Source organism: Rousettus aegyptiacus, unplaced genomic scaffold (assembly GCF_014176215.1).
Source record: "Rousettus aegyptiacus isolate mRouAeg1 unplaced genomic scaffold, mRouAeg1.p scaffold_m13_p_7, whole genome shotgun sequence".
In the NCBI taxonomy this organism is placed as follows: domain Eukaryota; kingdom Metazoa; phylum Chordata; class Mammalia; order Chiroptera; family Pteropodidae; genus Rousettus; species Rousettus aegyptiacus.
This window is the reverse complement of record NW_023416310.1, coordinates 38,610,743-38,635,920: the sequence shown is the minus strand read 5'-3', so window position 1 is coordinate 38,635,920 and position 25,178 is coordinate 38,610,743. Positions and strand designations below refer to the sequence as shown.

The window sequence follows — 25,178 nt, the reverse complement described above, 5'->3', positions numbered from 1 at the left end:
TTTTATTTTGGAAAAAGTTTAATGTAGTAAGACTAGCCTAATAATACCTATGTGTGTATTATCCAACTCCAACAGTTAAATTTTTTGCTAACCTGAGATCAATTTCAAAAAAAAGAGATGGATAAAAGGTTAAGTCAAATTAATGTAAATATAAAAAGAAGGCTTAGATCTATAAGAATAGCAATTGGAAAATAAAATCTAATGAGTAGAGACTTGCAAGAATTGCTAAGGAGGACTTGGTGCACCTAAAGTTATGTTTAGAGCAACAAACAGGTTAAAAGGGGTGGATCTGCTATTTTGAACTAATAGTATACTGCCGAGGAATGATAGAGAAAGCAGAACTCTGAAAATCATATTTGCTTCTTTCCTTCCTGTCAAGGAAAATGATCAACTGAAAAGGGTAGAACAATCTTTGGTAAGGAAAAATGAAAGCTCCACATGATGACATTTCTTAAATGTCTTCAGGTGTTTGGGCCTAGATAAGTTACATTATAGGCTAGATTCAGAAAGAACTTCCAGCTGTCCATGATCTTTGACACCTTTTACAAGATAGCACATTTTACAAGTAACTGAAGACAGATAAGGGCAGTTCTAATTTTCCAAAGGTAAAGAAAGGTGGTTCTGTTAACTATCAACTGGTGAGCTTGACACTAAAACCCTGGCAAGATTCTACATCTCTCGGAACTAAATTGTGGGCGCTGAGAATAAGGAAAACTTGATTGTCAACACACTGAACAGGTTCGCTAAGAACAAATCATGTTTGCATCATTTCTTTTACAAGTAGCAGGACTGGTAAAACAGGGAAATACAGTAGGACCAGTGTGATTGCAATTCAGCTAGTCATCGACTATATTCTCATGATAACCTCCCGAAAACGGCAGGAAACATGAGCAAGATGTGAAGACAGTTGGGTGGATTGCCCCTGACTAGCTAGACCCAAAAGGAGCTGATAATGATTGGCATGGAACTGGATATTGTTCTCCAAATGTATTCTGCAGATCGACCACCTGAAATCTACTTGGGGATAGATCTTGATTGTTGGGCATTGTCTCAGACCTCCTAAACTGGAATTTCTAGGTATAGGGGATAGAAGCCCCTCGATGATTCATGTACACATTGAAATTTAAGAATCATGAAACTTCAGGGAGATTTCTGAAGTGCCACAGGACTCTTTGCATACCTTGTCCTCGTCATGATTTCTATCAGTGATAATATAATGGGAACACTCACTGAAGGTGCACATGACAAGAGTTGAGAGTATAGTAGATAGGTTGAGTTAGAATTGAGGTCCAAAAATATCTTAATAGAGAAAACCTAATGAGATGAAATTTAATAGGGATAAACAAATGCTTATACTTGGGTTTAGAAAAACAATTGCCAAATAAAGGATGAGGCAGGAGTGGTTTAAAAACTGTGTTTATAGACAAGGCTTGGGGGTCTTAGTTAATAGTCCAATAAGAATTAAGGGTGTGATGTAGATAACCTCTTTGGATTTTAGTCCAGATATTAGTACTATAGTGTCTCGAAAGATGAAAGTAACAATCCTGTTTTATCATTGCTGGCCATTTCTAGAGTGCCATATTCAGAACGAACATTCTACCTTACAGGGAACAAATGGGAAGACATCCTCATCCCTGAAATTTGTGAATCTGTTACCATCGATGGAAAAAAAAGGGAGGGGGGAGGATTGTGAGTAATTAAGATTAAGGTTGCTGAGATGGAGAGATTATCCTGAACTATCTGATGGGCTCAACCTAGTCACATGAATCCTCAAAAGTTACCTTCCATGCTGAGGTCAGGGTCAGAGGAAGATGTGATTTGGAAAAATGGTCAGAGAGATACAATGTTGCCCACTTTGAAGATGATGAAAGGGAATCATGAATCAAGGAATATGGGTGACCTCCAGAAGCTAGAAAAGGCAAGGAAATAGGTTCTCTTGTCCAGAACTTCCAGAAAGGAAGATATCCCTGCTGACACTTTTTAGTTTGGTGAGACCCATGTTGGACTTCTGACCTAAAGAACTGTGAAATAAACTTGTGTTCTTTAAAACCACTAAGTTTGCAGTAATTTGTTATAGCAGCAGTAGAAAATGAATATACATTTAGAGGATTGCATTCAAAATGGTGGAGATACCTGAAACCTGGTAACAGGAGCCAACAGAAGGAAACTGGGTTAATTTGGAGAATAGATGATTTAGTGGGATGAATTTACTTTTTTTAAATATTTGAGGGGTTTTCTACCACAGAGGTAGAATTAGAAGGACAATAATTTTCAGTTATAAGGAATTATTCAGAATAGGATAGACTTGTTTTTAGGGATGTTGAGTTTTCTACCACCAGAATGTTTAAGCCAAGGCTGGGCAACTACTTGGCAGATAGATGGAAGGAAGATGTACACCATATAGTTGGTTGGACTAGAGACTGTTCAGCCTGTTCAACTCCAAGATCCTATATAGTTTTAAGAAAAATGTTTACTACAGCAGTTGTTTTTTTGTTATCTTCTATTCATGACTGCTTCCTCTAAACTTCTATACCACATTAAGTTAGTGCCACACTAAAATTCTTACAAAATGAATAACTTAGACTTATGCTAATATTAGGCTAAACTTGAATTTATGGGAAAAGAGGATTCCATTAAGTCCTTTTAAAAGTAAACATTTTAAAGTCCTTCTTTCTTTTAGGTTCTTTACTATGGAGTCCAGTAGAGGGCAATATTGTACTATCAGTTTAGCTTATTGGTCCCTGGAGGTAGTGTATGTGTATGTGGAGGGAGGTGGGGGAGTAGAGAATAATTTGTTCACTCTATAGACTTTAAATGCATAAATGTCTCTTAAATGTTAGTGTGGTTGTATAAAATACCTATTTTCTGATGTACAAATTGATATGGTTGATGTCTTATTTGTCAAATCGAACCTTTTTTTCATTTGTCCTACTTTGTAATATCTCTGTGCTATGCTAAGTACTGTAATTTACAGCCCTGGAAAAGTAGCCAAAAATAAAAGCAGTACCATTTCTGAGGTAGCAATTAATATTTACAAAATTATTTTTCTTAAATTCTGACAAATGGATATTCAAAAGACTGGATTTTTACTTAAATCTGTGGGTTCTTAATCAGTTTGGGATCATCTCATTAAGAATTAAAGACTGGAGTGAAGGGTTAAAGAAATACAAATTAGTAGTTGATAGTTGGGCATGGGGAGAATGGAAGAGGGAATGCAGTTAGCATTAATATGATAGCTAAGTGAAGGGCCAGGGGAGGAAGAGAGCAATTGGGAGGATCATTTTATGAACATTATAGATGTCTAACCAATGTACTGTATACTTGAAACTAATTTAAATAAATAAATTTATTTTTTAAAAAAGAATTAAAGTAATGAAACTCTTGTCCTAAAAATGCACATATTAAAACATTTTGCAAGTACTTCTAGGGGCCTCTTAAATTCTCAGCCAGTAATCTAAGATCTTTCTTAATTGGGTACTCCACTAATTTCCTCCCTGCGTAATTGATTGATGTACTTACTTTTTGTAAAGAGCAGTGGTTTTTATAATTATGTTTAACTCATAGAACAGAATAGGATGAAATTGCTTTGGCTTCAAGTACAGAGAGCTACACTTTAAAGTTCATATTATAAGTGCAGATCTGAGCTGGCTCAACTCAACTCTGTGATTTAGCACGTGTATTTTCTACTTTTTGTTCATTTTCCATGACTTCTCAATTTTTATTTTGTATGACAAGCACTATGCCCAAATCAGTTTTTGTTCTTTCTCACCCATTATTTAAGACCAACTCAAGTTTCATTTCAATCAAAAAACTTTTTCTGAGCTTACTAAGGAATCTTCAGAATTTGTAGCCCTGTTTTTGGTTGGGTCAGTTGATTAGAACTTGCTTCACTCCCTGTATGGTCCACTTAGCCATGCAAAATACATTTTTACAAGGTTGCTGAATAAGGCACTGAAAAGCATGCAGATTTAAAGAGATCATTGTCTTTAAGGATCTTTCAATGGATTCTTCATGAATTGGGGATGAGAGGATAGTGACCTTGCTAATGTTTTAGATAAAAAGGCTGCAACTTCAGAGGACATGCAGCAACTCAAACCTATGTTCCTTATAAAAGGTAACTCCAATAGCATGCCCCTGTGAGTACAAGACAAGTGGATTATTGGAATCACAGAATCATAGATCTCAGTGGTTATTTAAAACAGGGATCCTAGCTTTTTATGGCACTCATTGAAAAATGATGATATATGTATATGGTTGTGATTTGTCAGTGCTCTGGCCACACCACTACCCCAGGTGTAAAGCCATTCATATCTCTGAGATATGAAAATCTCTGGTAAAGAGTCCAAGAGTTCCCAATCTTTGCATGTAAATTAATCCCCTTTTAATCTCTGAATTTAATGGATCCCCATTATCTGTGAATTGGATGATAGACATGCTTGGATGATTTTTTTTCAGTCTCATAGATGAGGACCACTTCACTAATGATCTCACTCATCCTCATTTGAAGAGATGAAAACTGAAGCTTGGCCATTCTGTCACATTTATTGGAATTTGTCCCCTACCCCTACTTCGTGCTCCTTTTTTTTTTTTAAACCACATCATCTCCCCATCATATATTTATGTATGTATGTATGTATGTGTGTGTGTGTATACACACACACACACACACACACATATATGTATGTATGCTTTATTTACCTAACTACCTTGGCTCTATAAGCATTACCTTTTCTTAACTACTCCACCTATTAAGCCATACACTCAAGAACATAACTAAGGATCTATGGACACAAGAATGATGGATTCAGGCAGACCTGCTACATCATGGGGAACATGGGACCAAACATGAGAGCAGCTTCAGGATTCTGTTACTCAGTACACAACTGGGATTTGCATTCCAAGGGAGAAAGAATGAGTGACGTACATTTAGCCAAAGTTTGTATAGAACCCTGGTTAGGATGGACAACCAGAAATCCAGTTGTTAAGTAGTTAGAGCAAGTTTTGAAGAGCTCTAATAACCCATTATTAGGGGTACAGGCTCAGGAAACCCAACATATAAAACAGGAATCTATCCCTGAGGTTACTGAGGTATGTAGGAAAAACGAAAGAATTATATTCCTCGGACTGAGTTGCCATGGTACAGCAGCATTAGAAGCCAGGCTAATTGAAAAGACCGCCACAACAATATAATGTATATTGGATTCAGGAATGTAGTTGGCAAGGTATTCAGATACATGTTTAAATACTTAAAGATGCATCTGTTTACTTTCTAGCTTTGCTTTTTTCCCCTTGGCCCGAACCAGCTAAGTATGGGTGGAGGCATCAAGAAAGAAGAGGTTGCTGTGGCTAATCCACCAGCGTTGGTAGCTGAGAGGTAGCTGGGTGTGTTAAGATCATGAGGCAGCCTTAAAATTATGATGTTTATTGTTTTAATATGTGTGATTGTATTTTGTGAATTGGTACATTTTGCATTTTTAAAATTTACAATAATAAATGGTAATATAACAATTAATAGGAATACAAGATGAAGCAAATCCTTTTTCTTAAAAACTATTTCTCCATCAAATGCTACATATCATCACATTGCTGCTTACTAACTGTTGAGTTCTTATCAAACTTTATTGTAAATTAATTTTTAGGACTGTGTAGCTTAGTAGAAGAAAAAGAGAACTTTAATTTAGACTGCCTATTTCAGATTTGGATTTTTCTTGTTGCATGGATAAGTCATCTCAATTATCCTTTTTCCTGATTTCACCACCATGTTTTAAACTTAGTCTAACCTACTAAGTTATTATTGCTTTAGAAAAATCATTCATAATGATAGAAAAAATGTATCTAAAAATAAGTGTATATGTATATAAAGTAATATTTTATATGTGACATTTATTATATATGTATACAAAGTGATAGCTTTTATGAGAAATGGCCAAACCACCATGATGTGTACTTATGTTTTAGGAGCAGCAAGCTTAAACCCATTTTATAGGAAAACAGTGTAGTATGCCACCATATATTATTTGTATGACAGTGTGCTGCATGTGTTCTCTCATTTAAACATAACAGTTTCTTGAAGTAGGTGGTATTATAATCTGTTATCCTTATTTTACAGATAATGAAATTGGAACTCAAGGTCACCTTGCTAATAAATAACACAGCTAGGATTTAAATGCTCATCTATTCAACTCCAAAGTTTATACTTTTGATTATTGCTATGCTATACTTTGTGATTCGGTCACATTTCAAAAGTGGGTTATTGTGTTTCTTTCCTTTACTGATATTCTCTTTTTTCAGATGGTGCAATATCTTCAAAGTTAGGGAAAGAATCTTTGGTAAAAAAGAAAAATTACACACACACACACACACACACTCACACACACACGGAACCAGAATTCTTATAATATTTTAATAAGAATAATAATTTAATAAGTGTGAAGATAATAAAATTGATACAAAGGTATCAACTCAGGTAGCCCTTTTATTATGTTAAAAATCGTAATATAAAATGGTTTCTGTTTATAATTCAGTTCACATCTAGAATTTTAATTTTCTGTGAAGCTAGGGTGTTATGATGTGTATTGGCCATGTGATATTTGGCATTATCACTATAAATTTGTATTAGAAGCCATGAGACAGTGATTTTAGTAAGAATTTGGGTTATATTTGTAAAAACATCACAGAAGTCTTCTACCAATTAAGGAAGTGAGCATGTGCACTTCTGACCTATTGAGCAAATTAGTAGACAAGCAGAATGCTAAATTGGCATTCCAAAAGATTTTTTTTTTTTTAATGCAGACATATTTTCAGGGCACCTTTCGTGGAATAATATTTTTATTCATGGTGTAACTCAAATTGCAAAAATATTACGAAGAATTTTATTTTAATAGTAAGATTAAGATTTAAATGTCCCATATATGTCTTCTGAAGAGATATTAAGCACACTCACTACAGGTGAATGTTCAGACAAACAATATTCCTTTAGCACAGAGGCTCTTTTTTTCCCTGAACTTGTGATATAGTTTGTCAGTTGGTTAGCATGTTGGATATTTTCAGTAAAGTCTTATTCCAGTTTGTTCAGTCATTTATATTTCTCATATTTTAAGTAATTGCCTTATAAAAACAGATTTCATGATGTGAGTTCTTAAAGTTGAAATATATCCTAGAATAGAAATATCTTCATTTTCTTTGTAATGTTTTTGTTTTTGTATTCACCAGAAAGGGTTAACCCTTTCCTTTGACTCATGGGTAATCAATCATTGTCTTTACTCCTAAAACTGGAGTTTAACTGGTCCTGTTCTTGAAAAATGGAATCATAAAATTATAAATCTTTTGAGACTGGCTTTTGTCATTTGATATTATTTTTAAGAGTTTCATCTATATGACTGTGTTTTATAATTTGTTTTCATTGCTTTACAGTATTCAGTTGTATGAATATACTGCAGTTTATTCATACTACTATTAATGGATATTAAGATCATTTCTAGCTTTGGGCTACTTTCAGTAATGAAACCATAAACTTTAGTGTTTAAGCCTCCCATAATGTTATTTATTTAATTATTTCCAAGTATACAGTACATTGGTTAGACATCTATATAGTTCATAAAATGATCCCCCCAATTGCTCCCTCCCTCCCTTGACCCTCCACCTACCAACGAATTCACACTAACTGCATTCCCTGTGCTATGCTCCCCATCCCCGTGACCATCAGCCACTAATTTGTACTTCTTTCACCTTTCACCCCATTCTCCAAGTCCCCCCAATCTTCCCTCCCCTCTGTCCATCACCAAATTGCCCACTGTATTTGTGAGTCTGTTTTTGATTAGTTTGTTCTTTTTGTTCCTTAGATTCCACATGTAAGTGAAATCATACAGTGTTTATCTCTTTCTGTCTAACTTAAATACCTTCTAGGTCCATTAAAACAATATCTTTTTCTATCCCCTTCCTTTTAGTTGGTGTGTGTCTTTTAATCTGAAGTGAGTCTCTTGTAGGCAAAATTTAGGGGTCTTGTTTTCCTATCCATTCAGCCACTCTATCTTTTAGTTGGAGCACTTAATTCTTTTCCATTTTGAGGTACTTATTGATAGGAATGTAGTTGTTACCATTCTTTATTCCTGTTTTTGATACATGTTTTTTCTTCTTAAAGAAGTCTCTCCAACATTTCCTGTAATACTGGATTGGTGGTGATAAATTCCTTTAGCTTATTTTTGTCTGGGAAGCTCTTTATCTGTCCTTCAACTCTAAATGATAGCTTTGCTGGATAAATTATTCTCAGTTGTAGATCCTGGGTCATCCTGTCGAATATTTTGTGCCAAGCCCTTCTGCCCTGCATAGTTTCTTTTGAGAAATTAGCTGCCAGTGTTCTGGGTGTTCCCTTATAAGTAACTATCTGTTTTTTCTATCTGTTTGCTGCTTTTAAGATTCTTTCTTGTATTTAACCTTTGATATTTTAATGATGATGTGTCCTGGTTGGGCCTCTTTGGATCCCTGAGTTTTGGAATTCTCTGAGCTTCCTGGGGTTTTATGTCCATTTCCTTCACGGGATTAGGGAAGTTTTCCATCATTATTTCTTCAAACAGCTGTTCAGCATCTTGTTTTCCTTCAGGCACGCTGATCAGGAGATATTTTGACCCTTAATAGTGTCCCATGTGCTCCTTAAATTATTTTTATAGTCTTGGCATCTTATCTCTTGCCATTTGCTTGCATGTCCTTGGCTTTCCCATCCTCTACATAGGGCATTAGATCCTTTTCTTTATTCACTTTGTTTATTCCATTTAATATACTTCTCATCTCAGATAATGTGTTTTTCCTTTTTTGTTTTTTTATCTCTTTGTTGAAGTTCTACATTTCCCAAAAGTTCATTGAGCATCTTTATAACCAATGTTTTAAACTCCGCATCTATTAGATTTCTTGACTCCATTATATCTGCATATCTGTTCTGTTCTCTCATATAGTTTCTGCTTCTTTGTCTTCAATTTTGGCTGCCTTTCCATGTGTTTCTATGTACTAAGCAAAACTTCTAAGTCTTTCGGTCTTATTAGTGTGGATTTGTGAAGTAGGTGTCCAGTGGCACAGTCTTGAGAGGGGTTAACTGCAGGCCAAATTTAGCCTAAGCCTCTACCCCTCTGGGGCTACCTGTTGAGATTCAGCAAGCAATCCACAGATGCTGTGCTTACAAAAGGCCACACTGGAAACTGAGGCCAGCTGCCTCCAGTGTGAGTCTAGGTGCTGCTCAGCAAGGAGCACCTGACTCGCTGAGGATATACCTGGATGTGGCTTGGGTGGGGCCGTGAGTTGGGGGAGGTAGGGTTTCAGGGAATCCTTTGGGCGGAAAGACCTCTGTTATCCAGTTTGATGATGGCTCAACTCTGTCAGTGCTGTGTGTCCGTGCACTGGGAGTGGGGAGGGCTCAACAAGAAACAATGGATACCACTGCATATCTGTACAGAGTGAGTCTTGTTTTAGCCTTCACTCTGACAATGTCTCTCTGTAAGTCCCTGGTGCCTCCTGTGTGCAGCTGCATCTGCACTGGTGCTCACAAGTGAGCAGGTCTGTCACCGTGAAAATCCACTTGCAGATGTGGCCCCTTTAAGAGACGTCTGCTGCTATTGCAACTTCTGTCTTAGCCACCTGAGACTGGGCAGTCCTGTGTCCTTACCCCATCCTACCTTGTGCTGTTGCAGGGTGATTTCTTGGATTTCTTCCTAGTTGTGTGGCTTGTTCATCTAGATCTTAGGCGATTTTTCCTTGCTGCTTGCTCCTTGTTTCTGTCACAATTTTGATTTGGTTGCCAGAGGGATGAACAGAGCCTCTATCATCTACGCCATTTTTTTCCCTCCTGAAACCATAAACATTTTTGTAGCTGTATACTAGTGCACATGTGCAAGAGTTTATCTAGGATATATGTAAGCCTATGAGTGGAATTGTTAAGTCATGAGGAAAAAATTTCTTTGACCTCACTAGATTATACCATACTATTTTCCAAAGTGGAAAATACACCAACAGTGTATGAGAGTTGCAGTTATTTTGCATCATCACTGACTCTTAGTATTGAGAATCTCTTTAATTTTAGTATTTCAGTGGGCATTAATGATATCTTATTGTATGTATATGTTTTAAATTTGTGAGTTATAATTATGAACAATAAACTGTGCCCATTTAAAGGATATGGTTTTTCGAGTTTTGACAGATACGTATACCCAAGTAACTGTCACTGCAATCAAGATGTAGAACATTTCCATCGCTTCCAAAGTTTTCTTTTGCCAGTTGCAGTGCTTTCACTCCCAGCTCTAAGTAACTACTGATTTACTTTCAGATATTATGCATTAGTTTGCATATTTTTAGAATTTTATAATTGGACTCAGACATTATGTGTTCTTTTGAATCTGGTTTCTTTGATACAGCATAATGATTTTGAGATCCACTTATGTTGTGTATATCAGTACTTAATTCCTTTTTATTGCTCAATAGAGTTCCATTGTATGAATATACCATAACTTGTCCATTCAGCAATTGCTAGACATATTGGTGTCCCAGTTTTTGGCTTTTATGAATAAAGCTGGTATGAACTTTTTAATACAATTCTTTGTATGAATTATATGTTTTTATTTTGGGGGAGTAAATACCTTGGAGTAGAATCTCTGGGTCACAGAGTAAATATATGTTTAACCTTATGAGAAACAATTTTCCTAAGTGGACTAAGAAGTTTAAGTTTATATTCCACCAGCAGCATATGAGCGTTCTAGTTGCTTCACACCCTTGCCAACACTTGGTATTGTCATTCTCTTTTATTTGAGCCATTCTAGTAGATGTGCAGAGGTTATGTATTTATTTTCTTAATGACTAATGATGTTGAGCATCTTTTCATGTGCTTGCTATTCATTTATCCTGTGACATATCTTCACACTTGACTTTGTCAAAACTTTGCCCATTTTTTTAAAAATTGGGTGGTTTGTCTTCTTTTCGTTGAGTTGTAAGAGCTCTTAATAGATTCCAAATACAAATTCTTATTATGTACATGTATTGCCAATATTTTCTCCCATACTGTAGCTTGCTCTTTAATTTTTTAAATGATGTGTCAAAGAGAAATTTTTACTTTCAATAAAGTCCAATTCATTAACTTTTTATTCTTATGTTTCATGTTATTTGTGTCCTAGCTAACAAATCTTTGTCAGTTTTGGAAAATTCTCTATTATTTCTTTAAATATGTTTCAGCTCTATTCTCTTTTTTCTTCTCCTGAGATTCCAATTACCTATGTTAGGCCTCTTCTTTGAGTCTATTATGACTCTTCTATTCTCTTTCTTTTCTTTTCTTTTCTTTTTTTTTCAGTTTGGTAATATTTCATTCTTTTACTTCTCATGTCATTTTGAGTACTGTCTTCTAATGTGTCTTCCAGTTCACTGATTCTCTCTTCAGCTATGTCTAATTGTTGTTAAATCTCTCTCCAGAGTTTTTATTTCTTGTCATTGAGTTTTTTATTTCCATAGCTTCCATTTGTTTAACTTATGTAATGTCTATTAATAGTTCTCTGCCAAAGTGTTCAATATTCTCATTTATTTAATTCTAGTTTTACTGAGATGTAATTGACATAAAATAATATTTTATTTTCCTGGATGTCTTCAACATTACTTAAATTTTAAAGTCTGTCCCAGACAAGAAAAGGCTAAAGGGGTAATAGCACATATCTATCAACAAATACTTTAAATGTAAATGGATTAAGTGCTGCAATCAAAAGACATAAGGTGGCTGAATGAATAAGAAAATGACACCCTTACGTGTATGCTGCAAGTTCACTTTACATTTATTGGTATTTCAATGAGGAGACTAGTTCTTTAAAATCAGATTCTATGAGGGAATACATTTGCACCCTCAAAGCCACACCAAGTTGCTAACAGATATTTGTTAAGATGTCTTTGCTTCACTGATTATTAACTTGAGAATAATGTGAAATTTAGTTGCCACGTTATCCCCTCATTAGCATATGACACTAAAGAACAAGACTGAGCCATATTTGTCTTTATGTCTATCCCAGAGCCTTTCGTTCATTGCAGCTGATCTGTCTTTTCTGATCCTCTCCTCACCTATACTCCTACCCCAACTCTCTACCCCCATAGAATTTTTTTTTCTCCTCTTTAATCCGCCCCCACCCCACTTCCATCCCTGACCTATGGATGTTGCCATTTCCCCTTAAGGGCTGGATCTCTGAAGGTGGAGTATCTCCTCCCAGACGCTTGAGGTGTGCACCCGGAGCCTGGTGCACCAGAAGCCTGGCACCCCTGGCGCACTCAGGGGGGCCTGGTGTACCTGGAGCCTGGCGCACTTGGGATCTGGCACACCTGGGGTATGGTCCGTGGCTCCACCTGGGGCACGAACCCAGAACCTTCTGCATGTAAAGCAGACGTGCTAACCACCACATTATGGAGACACCCCCCTCCCCCACCACCACCATAGAATTTTGTCTTGTGATTATTTCCAATCAAATCATTTTAGCTAGACAAACATCTGCACCTAGAGTATTGGAAAATGTGATGGAAATTCTCCTTTTTAAAATTCATACCACAGAAATAGCATTTCTACTGGAATCTGGTCAGTATAGCTGTACAACCTAATTTGGACCTGCATATTCAGTCTGTCTTTGCTGATTTATCCTTGCTTTTCCCCTCATGCCTTGTCAAAAATAAAATCTTCAACCTTTTTAATGCTAGCTAAAGAATTTTATTGCCAACAGTAGTAAGAAAAGCTGGAGTAAAAAGATCTTATGTCTCATTTCATTTTTTTTTTTCTCAGCCCTGTAGGGAAAGATAATGTAGAGGATTTGTAGAGGTTTTTATACATAGCTGACATAAGTTTTATTCATCAAAAGAGACACCCAGACTCAATCTGTTAGTCATTACATTATGGGTCTGAAATCAGAGGTTCTGAGGAAAAGAAGAGTGAGATTGAGGCAGGGAGGTGATGGAGGTGAGGAGATATGGATGTGAGGAGACTAGAGGTAAGATGTAGGAGAGGAGTTTTTTTTACCTCAGCTAAGTGGCAGAGTCCAACAGTGGTTATGGGAGTAAATTATTGCTTTTCTCCTACCTTTCTTTTTCTGCCACTATGCTTGACACCAAGCCTGAGACAAGGGGAGGAGTGGGCCCTGGTGAGACAGATGTTCAAGGTTGTAGTGGACTGGGGTGTGGGGAAGAGGAGGAGAAGGAAATTTTAGGAAGTCTTGCTTGGTGAGAAGAGGTAAGAAGTTTCTATTACTACGTTATTGAGCCTAGTTCCCAATTGGCTATTTTTGAGCAAGAAAAAATGGATAAGCATGTATATGTAGTATGTGTGTGTGTTGGGACAAGAGGGAATGGGGTGTAATACCTCTAGCTGCCCAAACAACTTGTCATTTTCCTATTGGTACAAATCTATATTTGTATTATCTTGTTATTATAAATGAGTACAAGAGATATGCTAGATTCAAAAGACCTTTAAAAGGGCATTAATGGTAATTTAGAAACCCCAACATCATTGCTAATCACCAAGTTTTGTTGGTCTGTGTCTTCATTATTGCTTAAAGGTGCCTACTCTTCTCCATCCCTATCAGCACTGCAGTAATATACTATTTATTGCTTGAATTACTGCTTTAGTTTACAGATGTCTTCATTTCCCTCAGTTCTCATCTTCTTTCTCTATTTCACACTTCAACCAGAGAGCATTCCTGAAGATAAATATGATTATGCCACTCCATTGCTTAAAATACTTCTGTGGCACTGTATTGCTTTACGTGTAAAATGTAACCCATTTAGCGTGAGTATAGTAGTTCTATGATCTAAGTCCAGCTTCCTCATTTGCACTTCCCAGCCACATGTCCTCAGCTCTTTAGAAGGTCCCCAGAACCTTCCTGTCCCTGGTTTTTGCATCATAGGGTTTTTTGTTTGTTTTTTTGTTTTGTTTTGCTTTGTTTTGTTTTGGAACACACTTTCTCCATTCTATCAGTTAATCCTAAGTAACTGACCTTTCAGAGCTCAGATTAGGTGTCACTTCTCCTATAAGACTGAGCTGAGGGTGCCTTACATGTTCCCTTGAAATATATCCCTGTCATAGTTATCTCCATTCTGTATTTTTATTATTTTTACCAATATTGTTAATTTTTATTATTAATGTTTATTATCATTTTACTCTCCTTATTCTCTCCTAGCTCATGGGTTCCCTTATGGGCAGACTGGTCCTTCATTTCTGTATTCTCAGTAATGATCTCACCATATAGGAGGTACCCTCAAAATAATGAAGTATCGAGTCTCTTCATGTTATAGTTGAGAAACCAAGGTGCAGAGAGATAAGCCACCTTGCAAGTGATCCCATATTTAGAGGAAGAGCCTGCCTTTTAGTCTAGTGTTTGTTTTCCTTTAACAGTAAGTACAGACCCAGGTGTCTGTAAGGACCAGATAAGCAACAAATATGACAAAAGTGGACTTTTTTACAATCATTCTGCCATTTTTCTAGAACATATGCCTTTTTCACACTATATTTTCCCAAGTATGATAAATATTTTGATTAAGAAATATTTATTTTCCTCTTAAACTACCACATAAGAAAAATGATAGTATAAAAATGATTATTATATTGTGACTTGATGAATTATAGAAGATCAATGTTTCTATTTTGTGCTGCCATGGGACTTTCTAGATATGTCAATGAGACATTTCTCATGTTATGGTTTCAGTCTTTGGATTCATACCCTAGCTCGGTACTCAAAACCTGCTAACCTTTCCAGGTTGATTTCTGGTTGGTGAGCTCCTGCTCACATTTATGCACACACATACATGCCCTAAACTCTAACTTCATTGAATCATAGTTCCCCAACATGCCATTTTTAATGCCCCTCTTTCTCTCTCTGTTCTTCCTTTCTGTCACCTCCATTTGAATCAGCCTCAATCCTTGGCCCTACATCACCATTCTCTCGTTGATGCTGGATGAACCCCCACCTCAGAACTCCAAGTTCAAAAGCCATTCCCGTGCACAGATTTTCCACGGGTGTGTGTGTGTGTGTGTTTGGAGTACACAAGCACTTTAGTAAGCATGTTATTCAACTGCCATATTTAGGACTTGCTTAGAATTCTCTAATAAAGTTAAAGCAGGTTCCTGAATTTTCAGGAGGTGATATACTACCTTCATATCAAATTTTATTAAACTTGATAACTTTAATGCCATTTGGTTCTGTTGGGGAGGAGCAATTAAACTGCTTACTTCAGAGAATGAATTTTTCCCATTGACTAAGGAATAGAAAGAACATTTATTAAAATTATCGTGGTGACCTGAAAGGTTGAGGTGTACTTTTTTCCTCAGCAGACAGAGGTCCAGGGCATTATTAGCACATGGTAAAACTTGAATAATTGAGCAACACTGACTTCTGTGGGATTCAGCCTTCCAGCCCCTGCTGTGTATGATTAGTTCTGTCCAATCTGCTGGTTTGCTTGAGCAGGGAGCCTGCAGAGGATTAGGAAGGAAGAATCCTTTAGCAGATTTTAGGTACTAAAGACATTTAATATTACATGTGGTAATCTGGTTTCCCTTGGCAACCTCCAGTTCTGCCCTACTTTATAAATAGAGGATGACAGGAAGCCTTGCAGACTTGATGGCATCATCTAGAAGTGACTGTTGAGAAGAGAGTTTATACCTCAAAAGAGGAGGATAAAATGTTACTAAAAAGGGACAGAAGAGTCCGAGTCCCCTTGAAGAAGTGATAGACAGTTTTCCATAGCTCAGATAGATACCTAAGAGAATTACATTAATGAGGGAAGTTCCAGAACTACCTAGAGTAGAACAGTTTGGGATCTAAGGGAAAGGAATCAAGTGTTGTAAATATTTTAAGAGATGATGATCTTATTAATGAATTGCAGATAAGGTTATAATTTAAAAATGGCAATAGCATTTATTAAGTACATGCTATGATTCTTATTTGGTTCGTTCTATACACAGCTTCATTAAGTCCTTATAGTGTTTCTGCAAGGGGAGTATTAATATTCCCTTACAGGCGGTGAAACAAGTATTTATTAATTTCTTGAAGTAGAGAGGCTGAAGGAAGGTGGGGCAACACTGACTACAAGGTTTCATCTTGAGAAGTAATCTCCAAGTCCTGTAAGTCTTAATACCCTCTATTAGAAAACAGTATACTAACTAATGTCTTTAGCCATCCCCAAAAGTTTAAATTACAGTCGTCTAACTCTCATTTTACACATTAGAAATTGAGTGCCAGAAATTTAGTAAAGCCCAAAGCCAGGTCTTCTGACTGCTGGTAATTTATATATTATTATACCATGCCCATACACTTTCAAAGAGGGCTTGAGTAAATGGAAGGAAAGATAGGAGAGGTCTATAAGTACTATAAATGGTATTAGGTTGAGCTAACAAACTAAGGAAACTAACAATTGAGAACAGTTCTAATTCTTACCTAGCTAGTGATTAATTGATTTTGTTTGGCTCATGTCTGAAGGATTTAGTGCATCTAATGTTTCTAAATTAAGTATATAGTGCCCTGCTAGTCATTTGAAGTTTAAAAGGACAGGGTTCAACTTTTAAACCGTGTGTGTGTGTGTGTGTGTGTGTGTGTGTGTGTTGATAAGTAGATAGGTCAATAAGTAGATAGTTATAGCTAGGTCTTGTGGTGGAGGTGAATGATAACTTGCCATGTTGTAACATATAGAAGCAGAGACTACATGTCTTTTATTGACTTATACATGCATGCTTCTGTTATTGTCACAAAATGCCATACTGAAAAAGGGCATGTCATTACCTTTTTTTAATGTGAAAGCTGCGAGAGTCTAATGGCAAACTGAATAATCTTAGTGTCACACACTTACTATGCAAAGCATTTTACATGAATTTCATTTAATCTTCATAATGACTATGATTATGAATGTTATTTCTTCATTTTAGCAAATTTTTCAGGTTTCTGTTCATCTTTCCCAGAACATACTCCCTAACATTTTATTATGAGAATTTTCAAACATATGGTAAAATCGAAAGAATAGTACAGTGAACATCCATATATCTACCTGGATTCTACAATTGTTACTATTTTTTATACTTGCTTTATTATATATCTAGCCATCGGTCTATCCACCCATCTGAGTTTTTATTGTATTCCAAAATGAGTTACAGACATTAGTACATTTTACTCCTAAACACTTACATTGTATATATCATTTCTTAGATAGAGTTAACAATGTGTTAGCCCTATTCAAAAAATAAAAACAAACAAAAATGCCCTGAGCCCTATGTTTTAGGGACATAGTAGGTACTCAGTCACTTTGGGCCTTTCCCTATGAGATAGAATGATATTTTAAGAAAAAATGTAAGCCACCCATGTTAAAAAACACTTGTGCCTCATTAATGAGAAATAGAAATCTGTAGGGAGGTGGGGGATACCCCTGTTGAATTCCTAAGCCACAGAAAGCCAGTATTGCAAAGTGGCATCTTACCTCATTTCTGATTTTAAATAGGTTGAGGTCACTGCCACGTTCTGAACACTACTCTTCCAAAAAGGGGAGTTTGATTAGCAAATTAGTTAAGCACTTTAGTAATGATATTGGAACTTAATTTCAATAAAAATTTCTTCCCTTTTCTTTCTGGGTGTGACTAAATTGCCTACAGCATGCTGCATGGTTGCTGGTAAAACAGGAAATGGGGTAAGTAATTTAGGCAGGGAATTTTTACTACCATTTAAATATAAGCTACCTGATTCTTAAAGTTTACTGCAATTGAGTGAGTTCACTAGCTACTAGAGAAAATGACACAAAGAAAATCTTTATTGTATAAATTTAGGTGTCAACCTTGTTTAATTGGTTTATTTACATGGCATGTTAGTAGTCTATGAAAGCAGATTCATTTTTTTGTAGATTTAACATGAATGTAAATGCATTTTATATTTATTATCACTTATATAATGTAATTTAGAAGTTTTTTTAAAAATAAATTTTATACTGATCTTAGAAACTAAATTATGAAACTATGCTATAAAGATACAAAGTAAAATTGTAGTTAAGGCAGAACAAAAGTGAGTTGTTCTGCCTTAACTACATAGATAAGACATAGAAAACATAGGTCGACTGTCCTTAATCTGAAACACTTTGGGGCCAAATGTGTTTTGGAATTTAGAATTTTTAAATTTTGGAAATGTAATATGGTGTTAAATACCATATATAACATACCTTTTCCCTCCAGGATCTGGAGTAGTTCTATATAAGAAACACAATATTTCTACAGTGAAACATATGAATAGTCACAGTAAGTTTGATAAACCAAGTTTCTAAATAGCCTCACATGTTCAAGTCAGGGCTTGGTTGCCAACTCAGTTAAGAAAAAATATTTAATTTTCCAGAGCTTTTTGGATTTTGAAACTAAAAATTTTATACCAAAATAAAAAGAGCTAGAGGTTTCTGTATACTCTGGAGAGAAAAATACAGAGTGAAATATAGATTTCTGTATTAGAATCTCATACTTGATTAAGTGACTTATAAAAAATAGTTGGTTTGGCTTTTTAAAGTTTGTTTTATATTCACAACTGCATTTTTAGAAGGGTGATGACCACATATTTATCAAAGGAGTTTGGAGTTTAGCTAGTAGGGTATGTCAAATTGGTCTCAAATGTTTGTGATTCTGACATATAAAATTTGATCATATGTTTGAGAAATTTTTGAGTGTAGTCAGAGCAAGCTATTTTTTAGATATTTCATTTCTATCCACCTTTCTCATGAATTGTTGTTATTTCTTATTGAAGGATTTTAAAATAAGCTAATTTTTTTCCAAAAGATCTTACACAATATAGGGAAACTGGCACAGAAAAACTGTAGAACACTAATTTTTTTCTTCAGTGTCCCTAATTCATTCTATATTTAAAAGATTGTGGAGGAATTGCCACTAAAGAATTGATTCAAGGAATTAAGAAAAAATTAATTGTATTGGATATTTTGGTTCATCTTTGCCCTATGTGGTTGTCACAGTGTATCTATAGCAAAAGTGATTGCAATTGACATGCTCATCAGAAGTTTACCTGACAGAGAAAAGAGGGCAATGGAGTTACTAAGTACTAATTTTACTAAGTACTTTAAATTTACCTTTAAGACTACTAATTATTTTAAAGGACCATCACTAAGGACCTCTGTGAAAACATTTACCCTAAATCATGTTAGAAAAGTTACTAGCCACATTCAACTTGCATGATTGAAAATGTGGCTTTTTTAGGTATTGAATTTTTATCTTATATATAAGGTTACGGTTTCCAAGATGTTCGTTAACGCTTTCCTCTAGCTCTTTAGTCTGGAAGGAAAAAAATACCTGTAGTTGAACTTTTTAAACTGGACCAAGAAGCTATAAATATACTTAAATATTATGAAGGATTTGAAATACCAGTTTTCTTAAATACACGAAGAATAATGTTTTAACCCATTTTTAGGATTGGCTATTGCTGCAATCCTTTGTACTCTAGAGTCTAAACAATTTTTAAATAGTTTTCAGGTCTTGTGTTTTCTGTTTTAACTTTCTATCCTTTAAAATGTATTCTCATCCATTCATTATTTACTTTTCAACTGCGATGCTATTTTATACAAATATTATTTAAGATGCAATATTGAGGTAGTCTTTTAAAATGCCTAAAATGTTTCAGATATTTAGAGAACTAGAAACAGTTAAAGAAGCCTGAACAGTGTTTGAATAAATTCTTGAATGTAGAGAAATTATTTATTTGTCAAATGTAGGGCTTTTCTGAGATTTCATTGTTAAACCACAATCCCAAAGCATATGAAAGTATAACCAATTATATTCTCAGCTGGATACAGAATAGGTTAGATTGACTCTTTCTTAATTTGCAATTTAGAGGAACGATGGTGTATGTGTTTAATTGATATATATATATATAATATATAAATATTTACCATTAGCTAAGTTATTTTTTTTTGTTTTCTACTTGCAGTTAGTAGTGTCTTTTAGTCTTGAAGAATTAAAATAATAGATATTGACTATAAGTTGTCATTTCTATCAGTTAAAATTGAACATTTAAAGAAATTATTCACAAATTGGCCCTTAATATCTTTTGTTGTTGTTGTTGTTGTTGTTAAAAGTAGCCTGGTGAATAATTATAAGACTGATTTGAAGTTTCAATTATTTGAATGATTTGGGCTTATTAGTTTATTAGAGATATTGTAGTATTTTCAGTGGTTTAGAGCAGTTTTCATAGTATACCATGTTTTTTTTCCCTCTTACCTCAGTTCCTTTCTACCACAACTTTAATTTTCACACTAAATGTTAGAAATCATAAATGGGACTTCCCCAAACCTTTTTATTGGCTCATGAGTAGATTTGGGGGGAATGTCATTTATTCAGACATTTATCTCATATTAAGTTGATGAGCATTTCAGAACACTGATACTTTAGGATTTAATATTTCTTCTTCAGCAGTAAAGAAAAGTACAGCTTTTACATCAGTTTCCCAAAAGTAAGCCCCATTATCAGGAAGAAAGTAGATGCAAACATTTTTAGTCTGAATGGGAGTATTTGTAATATTCAGTTTTGTAGTTTCTGGGCAATAAACAATTCTCTCTATTCCACCTTTCTGTCTTCTGATGTATTAATTCTGGAATCTGCATTCTAGCTCAGAAAAACTCATTGGTGTGCTTTTATCTTTGAAGTTTTAAAAACCATCTTATGTGCCATTTAAAAAGCAGTTTTTTGATTCTATTAGAATGTAGGGTCCATGAACTGATGAATTGTGTCCGCTTTGTTCTCTTCTTTTTACTTAATGTGCAAAACTCTTGCCTTTAGTAGAAAAAATAAAGTTTTTCATGTAAGTGCATTAATTTTTATGTTATTCAGAAAACAGAGTCTGTCACTGGGAAGAAATGATGTAGTTCAACTAAAAGAAGCCTACAAATGGATAACTCACCCCTTGTTTACAGAGGAACTGGGTGTTCCCATTGATGGAAAGGTATTGGGTCATCAGCATTGTTAATTTTGTTGTCTGCTTTTACTAGTTTTATTTCATTATATGGCAGAGTTTTCGTTAGCCAACAGAATCTTCTCTCTACATAAGCCAATGAAGGATTTTTAAGATTTTAAAATATTGGTTTATAGTCTTAAATTGAGGTTAAAATTTTTCTTTTTTGAAAGACTTCTTTGTGCTCTAAGACACTTATGCATACAACAGGTACAGTGTACCTAACTGATCTTAAAGGGTTAGAAATGAATTTGTGCCTTTAATATATTTATATTTGAATTGGAGAGACAGATTTACTGATATAAAGCAATTCATAAATAACTGAGCAACTCTAGAGTCAACTCTGAATTATTTAAATTTGGTTATCTGTGGCTTATCTCGTTTTCAAATATGCAGACAGAATCCACTCAACTACAGTGAGCAGGGGCTCAGTCTATTCCATCTTGCTTGTGTCTCAGGTCCCTCTGTTTAATTTTAGGCAGATACTGCCTTTGAACCAGAATAGTTAGCCATCTCTCCTGTTCCAAAGCAGACCTTGTCTCACGCTCTGGCAATTTAGGAAAGAGCTCAACAAATCTCCAGATGTAGAAATAGGACATATTCCCAGCTCATCTTAACTTAGAATTTTATAGTATGGCTTCATTGCTTTAATATTTTTCTTGAAGGAAGTTCCTGAATATCAGACACTCCCCTCTTCAAGTAAAATCATGAAACCATCTTTCAAAGCTAAACAGTTAAAAAAAAAATTTTCACTATTCTGCATTACATAGCTCTTTGTCTCTGTTAGTAAAAATAAACTATGACTGTCCTTTAAACTGAATACTGAGAGAAAAGAAAATAAAACCACCACAGATAGTATGAAGAGGAAATGAGGTAATGAAAGTACTTTGGAAATTAGAAAAGTCATTGATGCAAAATATTTTTACCTCGAATTTTAGTTTTGAAGCACAAATAAGTTTTTACATGTTGAAGCAGAACAGAGAATAGAAAATAAAAGAGGTGATAATGTTCTAATAGATTTAGGATAAGTTTTCTAATACAATTGGGAGGAGTAAAAAGAATGTGCTCTAATTTTAATTTTATTTTGTAGATTAGAATAGAGAGAAAAAACTTCACCTTTGTGATTTTAGAGTAAGCTAATAGGCTTACTGGCAATCTAATGCAATCAGTAAATACAGAACTGAATAAAAAAGATAAAATTGTTATACAATATGACATTTATATCTTTTTCTCAATGTTGAATTTTATATATTCTCTGTGGAGGCTAATGTACACAGAGTATGAAATCATGCTTTTTGCGTGTGTGTACAAGGATGTTCAAGTAACATTTTTATATCTATCTCTCTATCTATTTATTTTACAATAGAAAAGAAAAGCTTTATTAGAAGGGAAAGTATACTTCCAGACATGGAAGCAGGCCTGAGCAAGAGAAGCGTGGCTCAAAAGGCCATGATAGCATTTTTCATAACAGAAAACTTATAACTTAAATGTCCAATGGTCCCTAGAATTGAAAAGATGTGTATGCCATAATATTAATTGAATAAAGCAATTATCCAAAAGCATGTTTAATATCCCAAGAAGTATGTACTGTACATTTATGTGTACATTCATAAAATTGACTTGAAGGAAACATACAAAACTGTTATTAGTTCTGCCTCAGGAAGTGGGATTGAAAATCCATCATGTATTTGATTATTTTATAATTTGTATGTATTGTTTTTATAATAAAACAAAAAATTAAGATTTTTCTTTTAAAACTCAAATCCATTAAGAAGTTTGAGCACTAAAAAAAAGTCTCATAAAATGTTTTAAGCATTGGAATAAAATGCATTTTGCTTTGCTATTCTAATGATAGTATTGACTGGAACAATTTATTTCTTTCAGTTATCTTTCCAATGTTCTGATTTTCATTCATCTTTACATCTAATTTATATACATGTACAAAAATCCTACAAATTTATTTAAAAAAATTTTTTAAACTTGTTTTTTGGTAGGATCACTAGTGATTGAACTTTAGAAGTTAAAAAAAAAAAAAAAAAGACTATTTCCTTTATAGCCGTCCTGTGAACGAACTCATTTGAAAATAGTATTTCTAGTTTTCCTTATTACTCTTTTTCTGAGCCAATCTTTGAGAGTTAATTTTTATTTCCATTCATAAGTTGCTAGATGTTGCTTTCTTTTTACTCATTTTAAAACTGTCTTTATAATTTTTAGAGCTTGTTTGAAGTGAGTGTGGTCTTTGCTCACCCAGAAACAGTTGAGGATTGCCACTTCTTGTAAGTTGCCATGTAAACAGCAATGTCAATCATGTAACACTGTTAAAGCTCTTTGGTTTTCATGAAAATAGTATTACTCCTCTTTCTAATAAGTATATCAGAACTTGTCATAGTCGTTTAAAAAATGTAGTAATGTAAGAGTCTAGGCAAATCAATGCAGCTTGTATAGGGACTTATTTTGTCTGCTTCTATATCCTGCGTTTAGCAACTATGTTGTATAAAACATATTTGAATTATATCCACCCCAAAATAAACTCATTAACTTTTTACATTAACTTGAATTTTACTTAGACGTGCAATATGCCCAGATTGTTTCAAGCCAGCCAAAAACAAACAGGTAAGGATTCCTGCTTCTTACTCTTTAGTGTGTTTTGCTTGAGCTGAATATTCAAATTAACAAAAAAGATATGCATTAGAAATGTAGCAATCTATTATACTAAGAATCAGTTTTAAATCTTTTATCAGTTTTTAAATCTTTTCATTTGCTACATTAATTAATTAATTTATTTTTCCAACTGTGAACATCTTTGCCTCTGGCTGGGAAACCATAACACAAAAACATGCTCATGTTTTCATGTCACTGTCTGGGTTGTTCTGATGTTGTTGAATTTAGAACCAGTGCATTAATGATGTTTCTGTTACCTATTTGGGGAAATTTGACTTTTAGATTTTAATTCCCAAAATTACATCATCTAGGAAAATTCATGGTAGCAGCATTCCAAATTTTTGTCTAATATTCATTTTTTAGTAACTGATATTTTAAAAATATAATCCTAAGTAAAGTAGTTTATTTAAGATATTCCTGAATTAATAAAGCCTATTTCAAGATATATTTATAAAAAAGAGCATCTTATTCAAATTCTCCTTTACTGTCTGATGTGATCTGATCTTCATGTTTATCAGCAAATTAATTAGTGCTTTCAGTTTCAATTATGCCAGGATAGAATGGCATGGCACAATATTGGCAAGCTTTCATGCCCCAGTTACTTAACTGGTTTTGTGCAGAGACTCAGGCATTCCTAGTTTTCCTGACATCATTTTTTACTGTTCTGGTTGTTAAAAAGTTACTTCATTTGATCTTTCCTCTTGCTTTGACTAATTGCTGTGCCTTTTAGAACTGGTGCGGGTTGGGAGGTTGTGACATTTGCTGAATGCCCTGTGCAGAAATAATTAGAAATGTAGACCAAGCCTAAAGCAGTGCTTCCCTACTTTTCTCACATCATGGTGCACCTAGAACATTGCCATGTTTGTTCAGTACCCTGAGGTTAACAGATAAAGTTGCTCTCAGTTGGAAGCACTAGGCCTGGGGTTTGCCACTGTCCCAGGCCCTGCCCCTCAGCCCTTGTGAACTAAAGGGATTGATATCTTGGCACAACTATAGCTCAATGCTTTGTCATTTCAGTTAGAAATCTCTGCCCTAGTGACCTGTAAGCCATATTTATATTGAAGATCTAGTTTTATTTTTTATCTCTGAGTAACTATACAAATACCATAATCAAATAATATGATAAAGGAATTTCGTCAAAGCATCATAGACACCACACCATCTGGCCAGTAGCTTATATTAACTGTAGTTTTCCTGCCTTACAGCTGGGAATAAATTGAATGACCTTTCGAGATTCTTTCAGGCCTAAGATTTCAAATCTTAAGACACAGGCACTTAATTTTTTGTTCTAAGTCTATAATACCTTGGGGTTCCCCAGAATATGGTTTAGAAAAATCATTGCTTTGATGATAAACTATCGAGATGCCAACATTGTGTCCTTTTTCAGTCAAGTGTAATTTCTTATAACAAAAGGAATAATTGTGATTTATCATAGTAAGCCATGTATATGTGCACCAATTATTTCTAGTATGTCTACCATGCAGTTTGACTTTTATTATTTTAAAAACTCCAAAGCAGAACATTTATTGTAGATGCCCTTCTATTCAGTATAGT

At 34.6% G+C, this 25,178-nt stretch overlaps 1 protein-coding gene across 7 annotated transcripts in view; it reads left to right on the top strand.

Moving 5' to 3' along the window:
• The window catches only part of PUS10 (pseudouridine synthase 10), an 89,270-nt gene that overhangs the window by 11,707 nt on the left and 52,385 nt on the right, over positions 1 to 25,178 (top strand). For all 7 annotated transcript variants that reach the window (XR_004951885.1, XM_036224161.1, XM_036224158.1 and 4 more), the window contains 4 exons: positions 17,627 to 17,661; positions 20,843 to 20,954; positions 23,178 to 23,239; positions 23,531 to 23,576. Coding sequence is in view for 6 of the 7 variants with exons in the window: in XM_036224161.1 (XP_036080054.1) it covers positions 17,627 to 17,661; positions 20,843 to 20,954; positions 23,178 to 23,239; positions 23,531 to 23,576 (255 nt within the window). In the remaining variant the exon portion in view is untranslated. The remainder of the gene's footprint in view (positions 1 to 17,626; positions 17,662 to 20,842; positions 20,955 to 23,177; positions 23,240 to 23,530; positions 23,577 to 25,178) is intronic.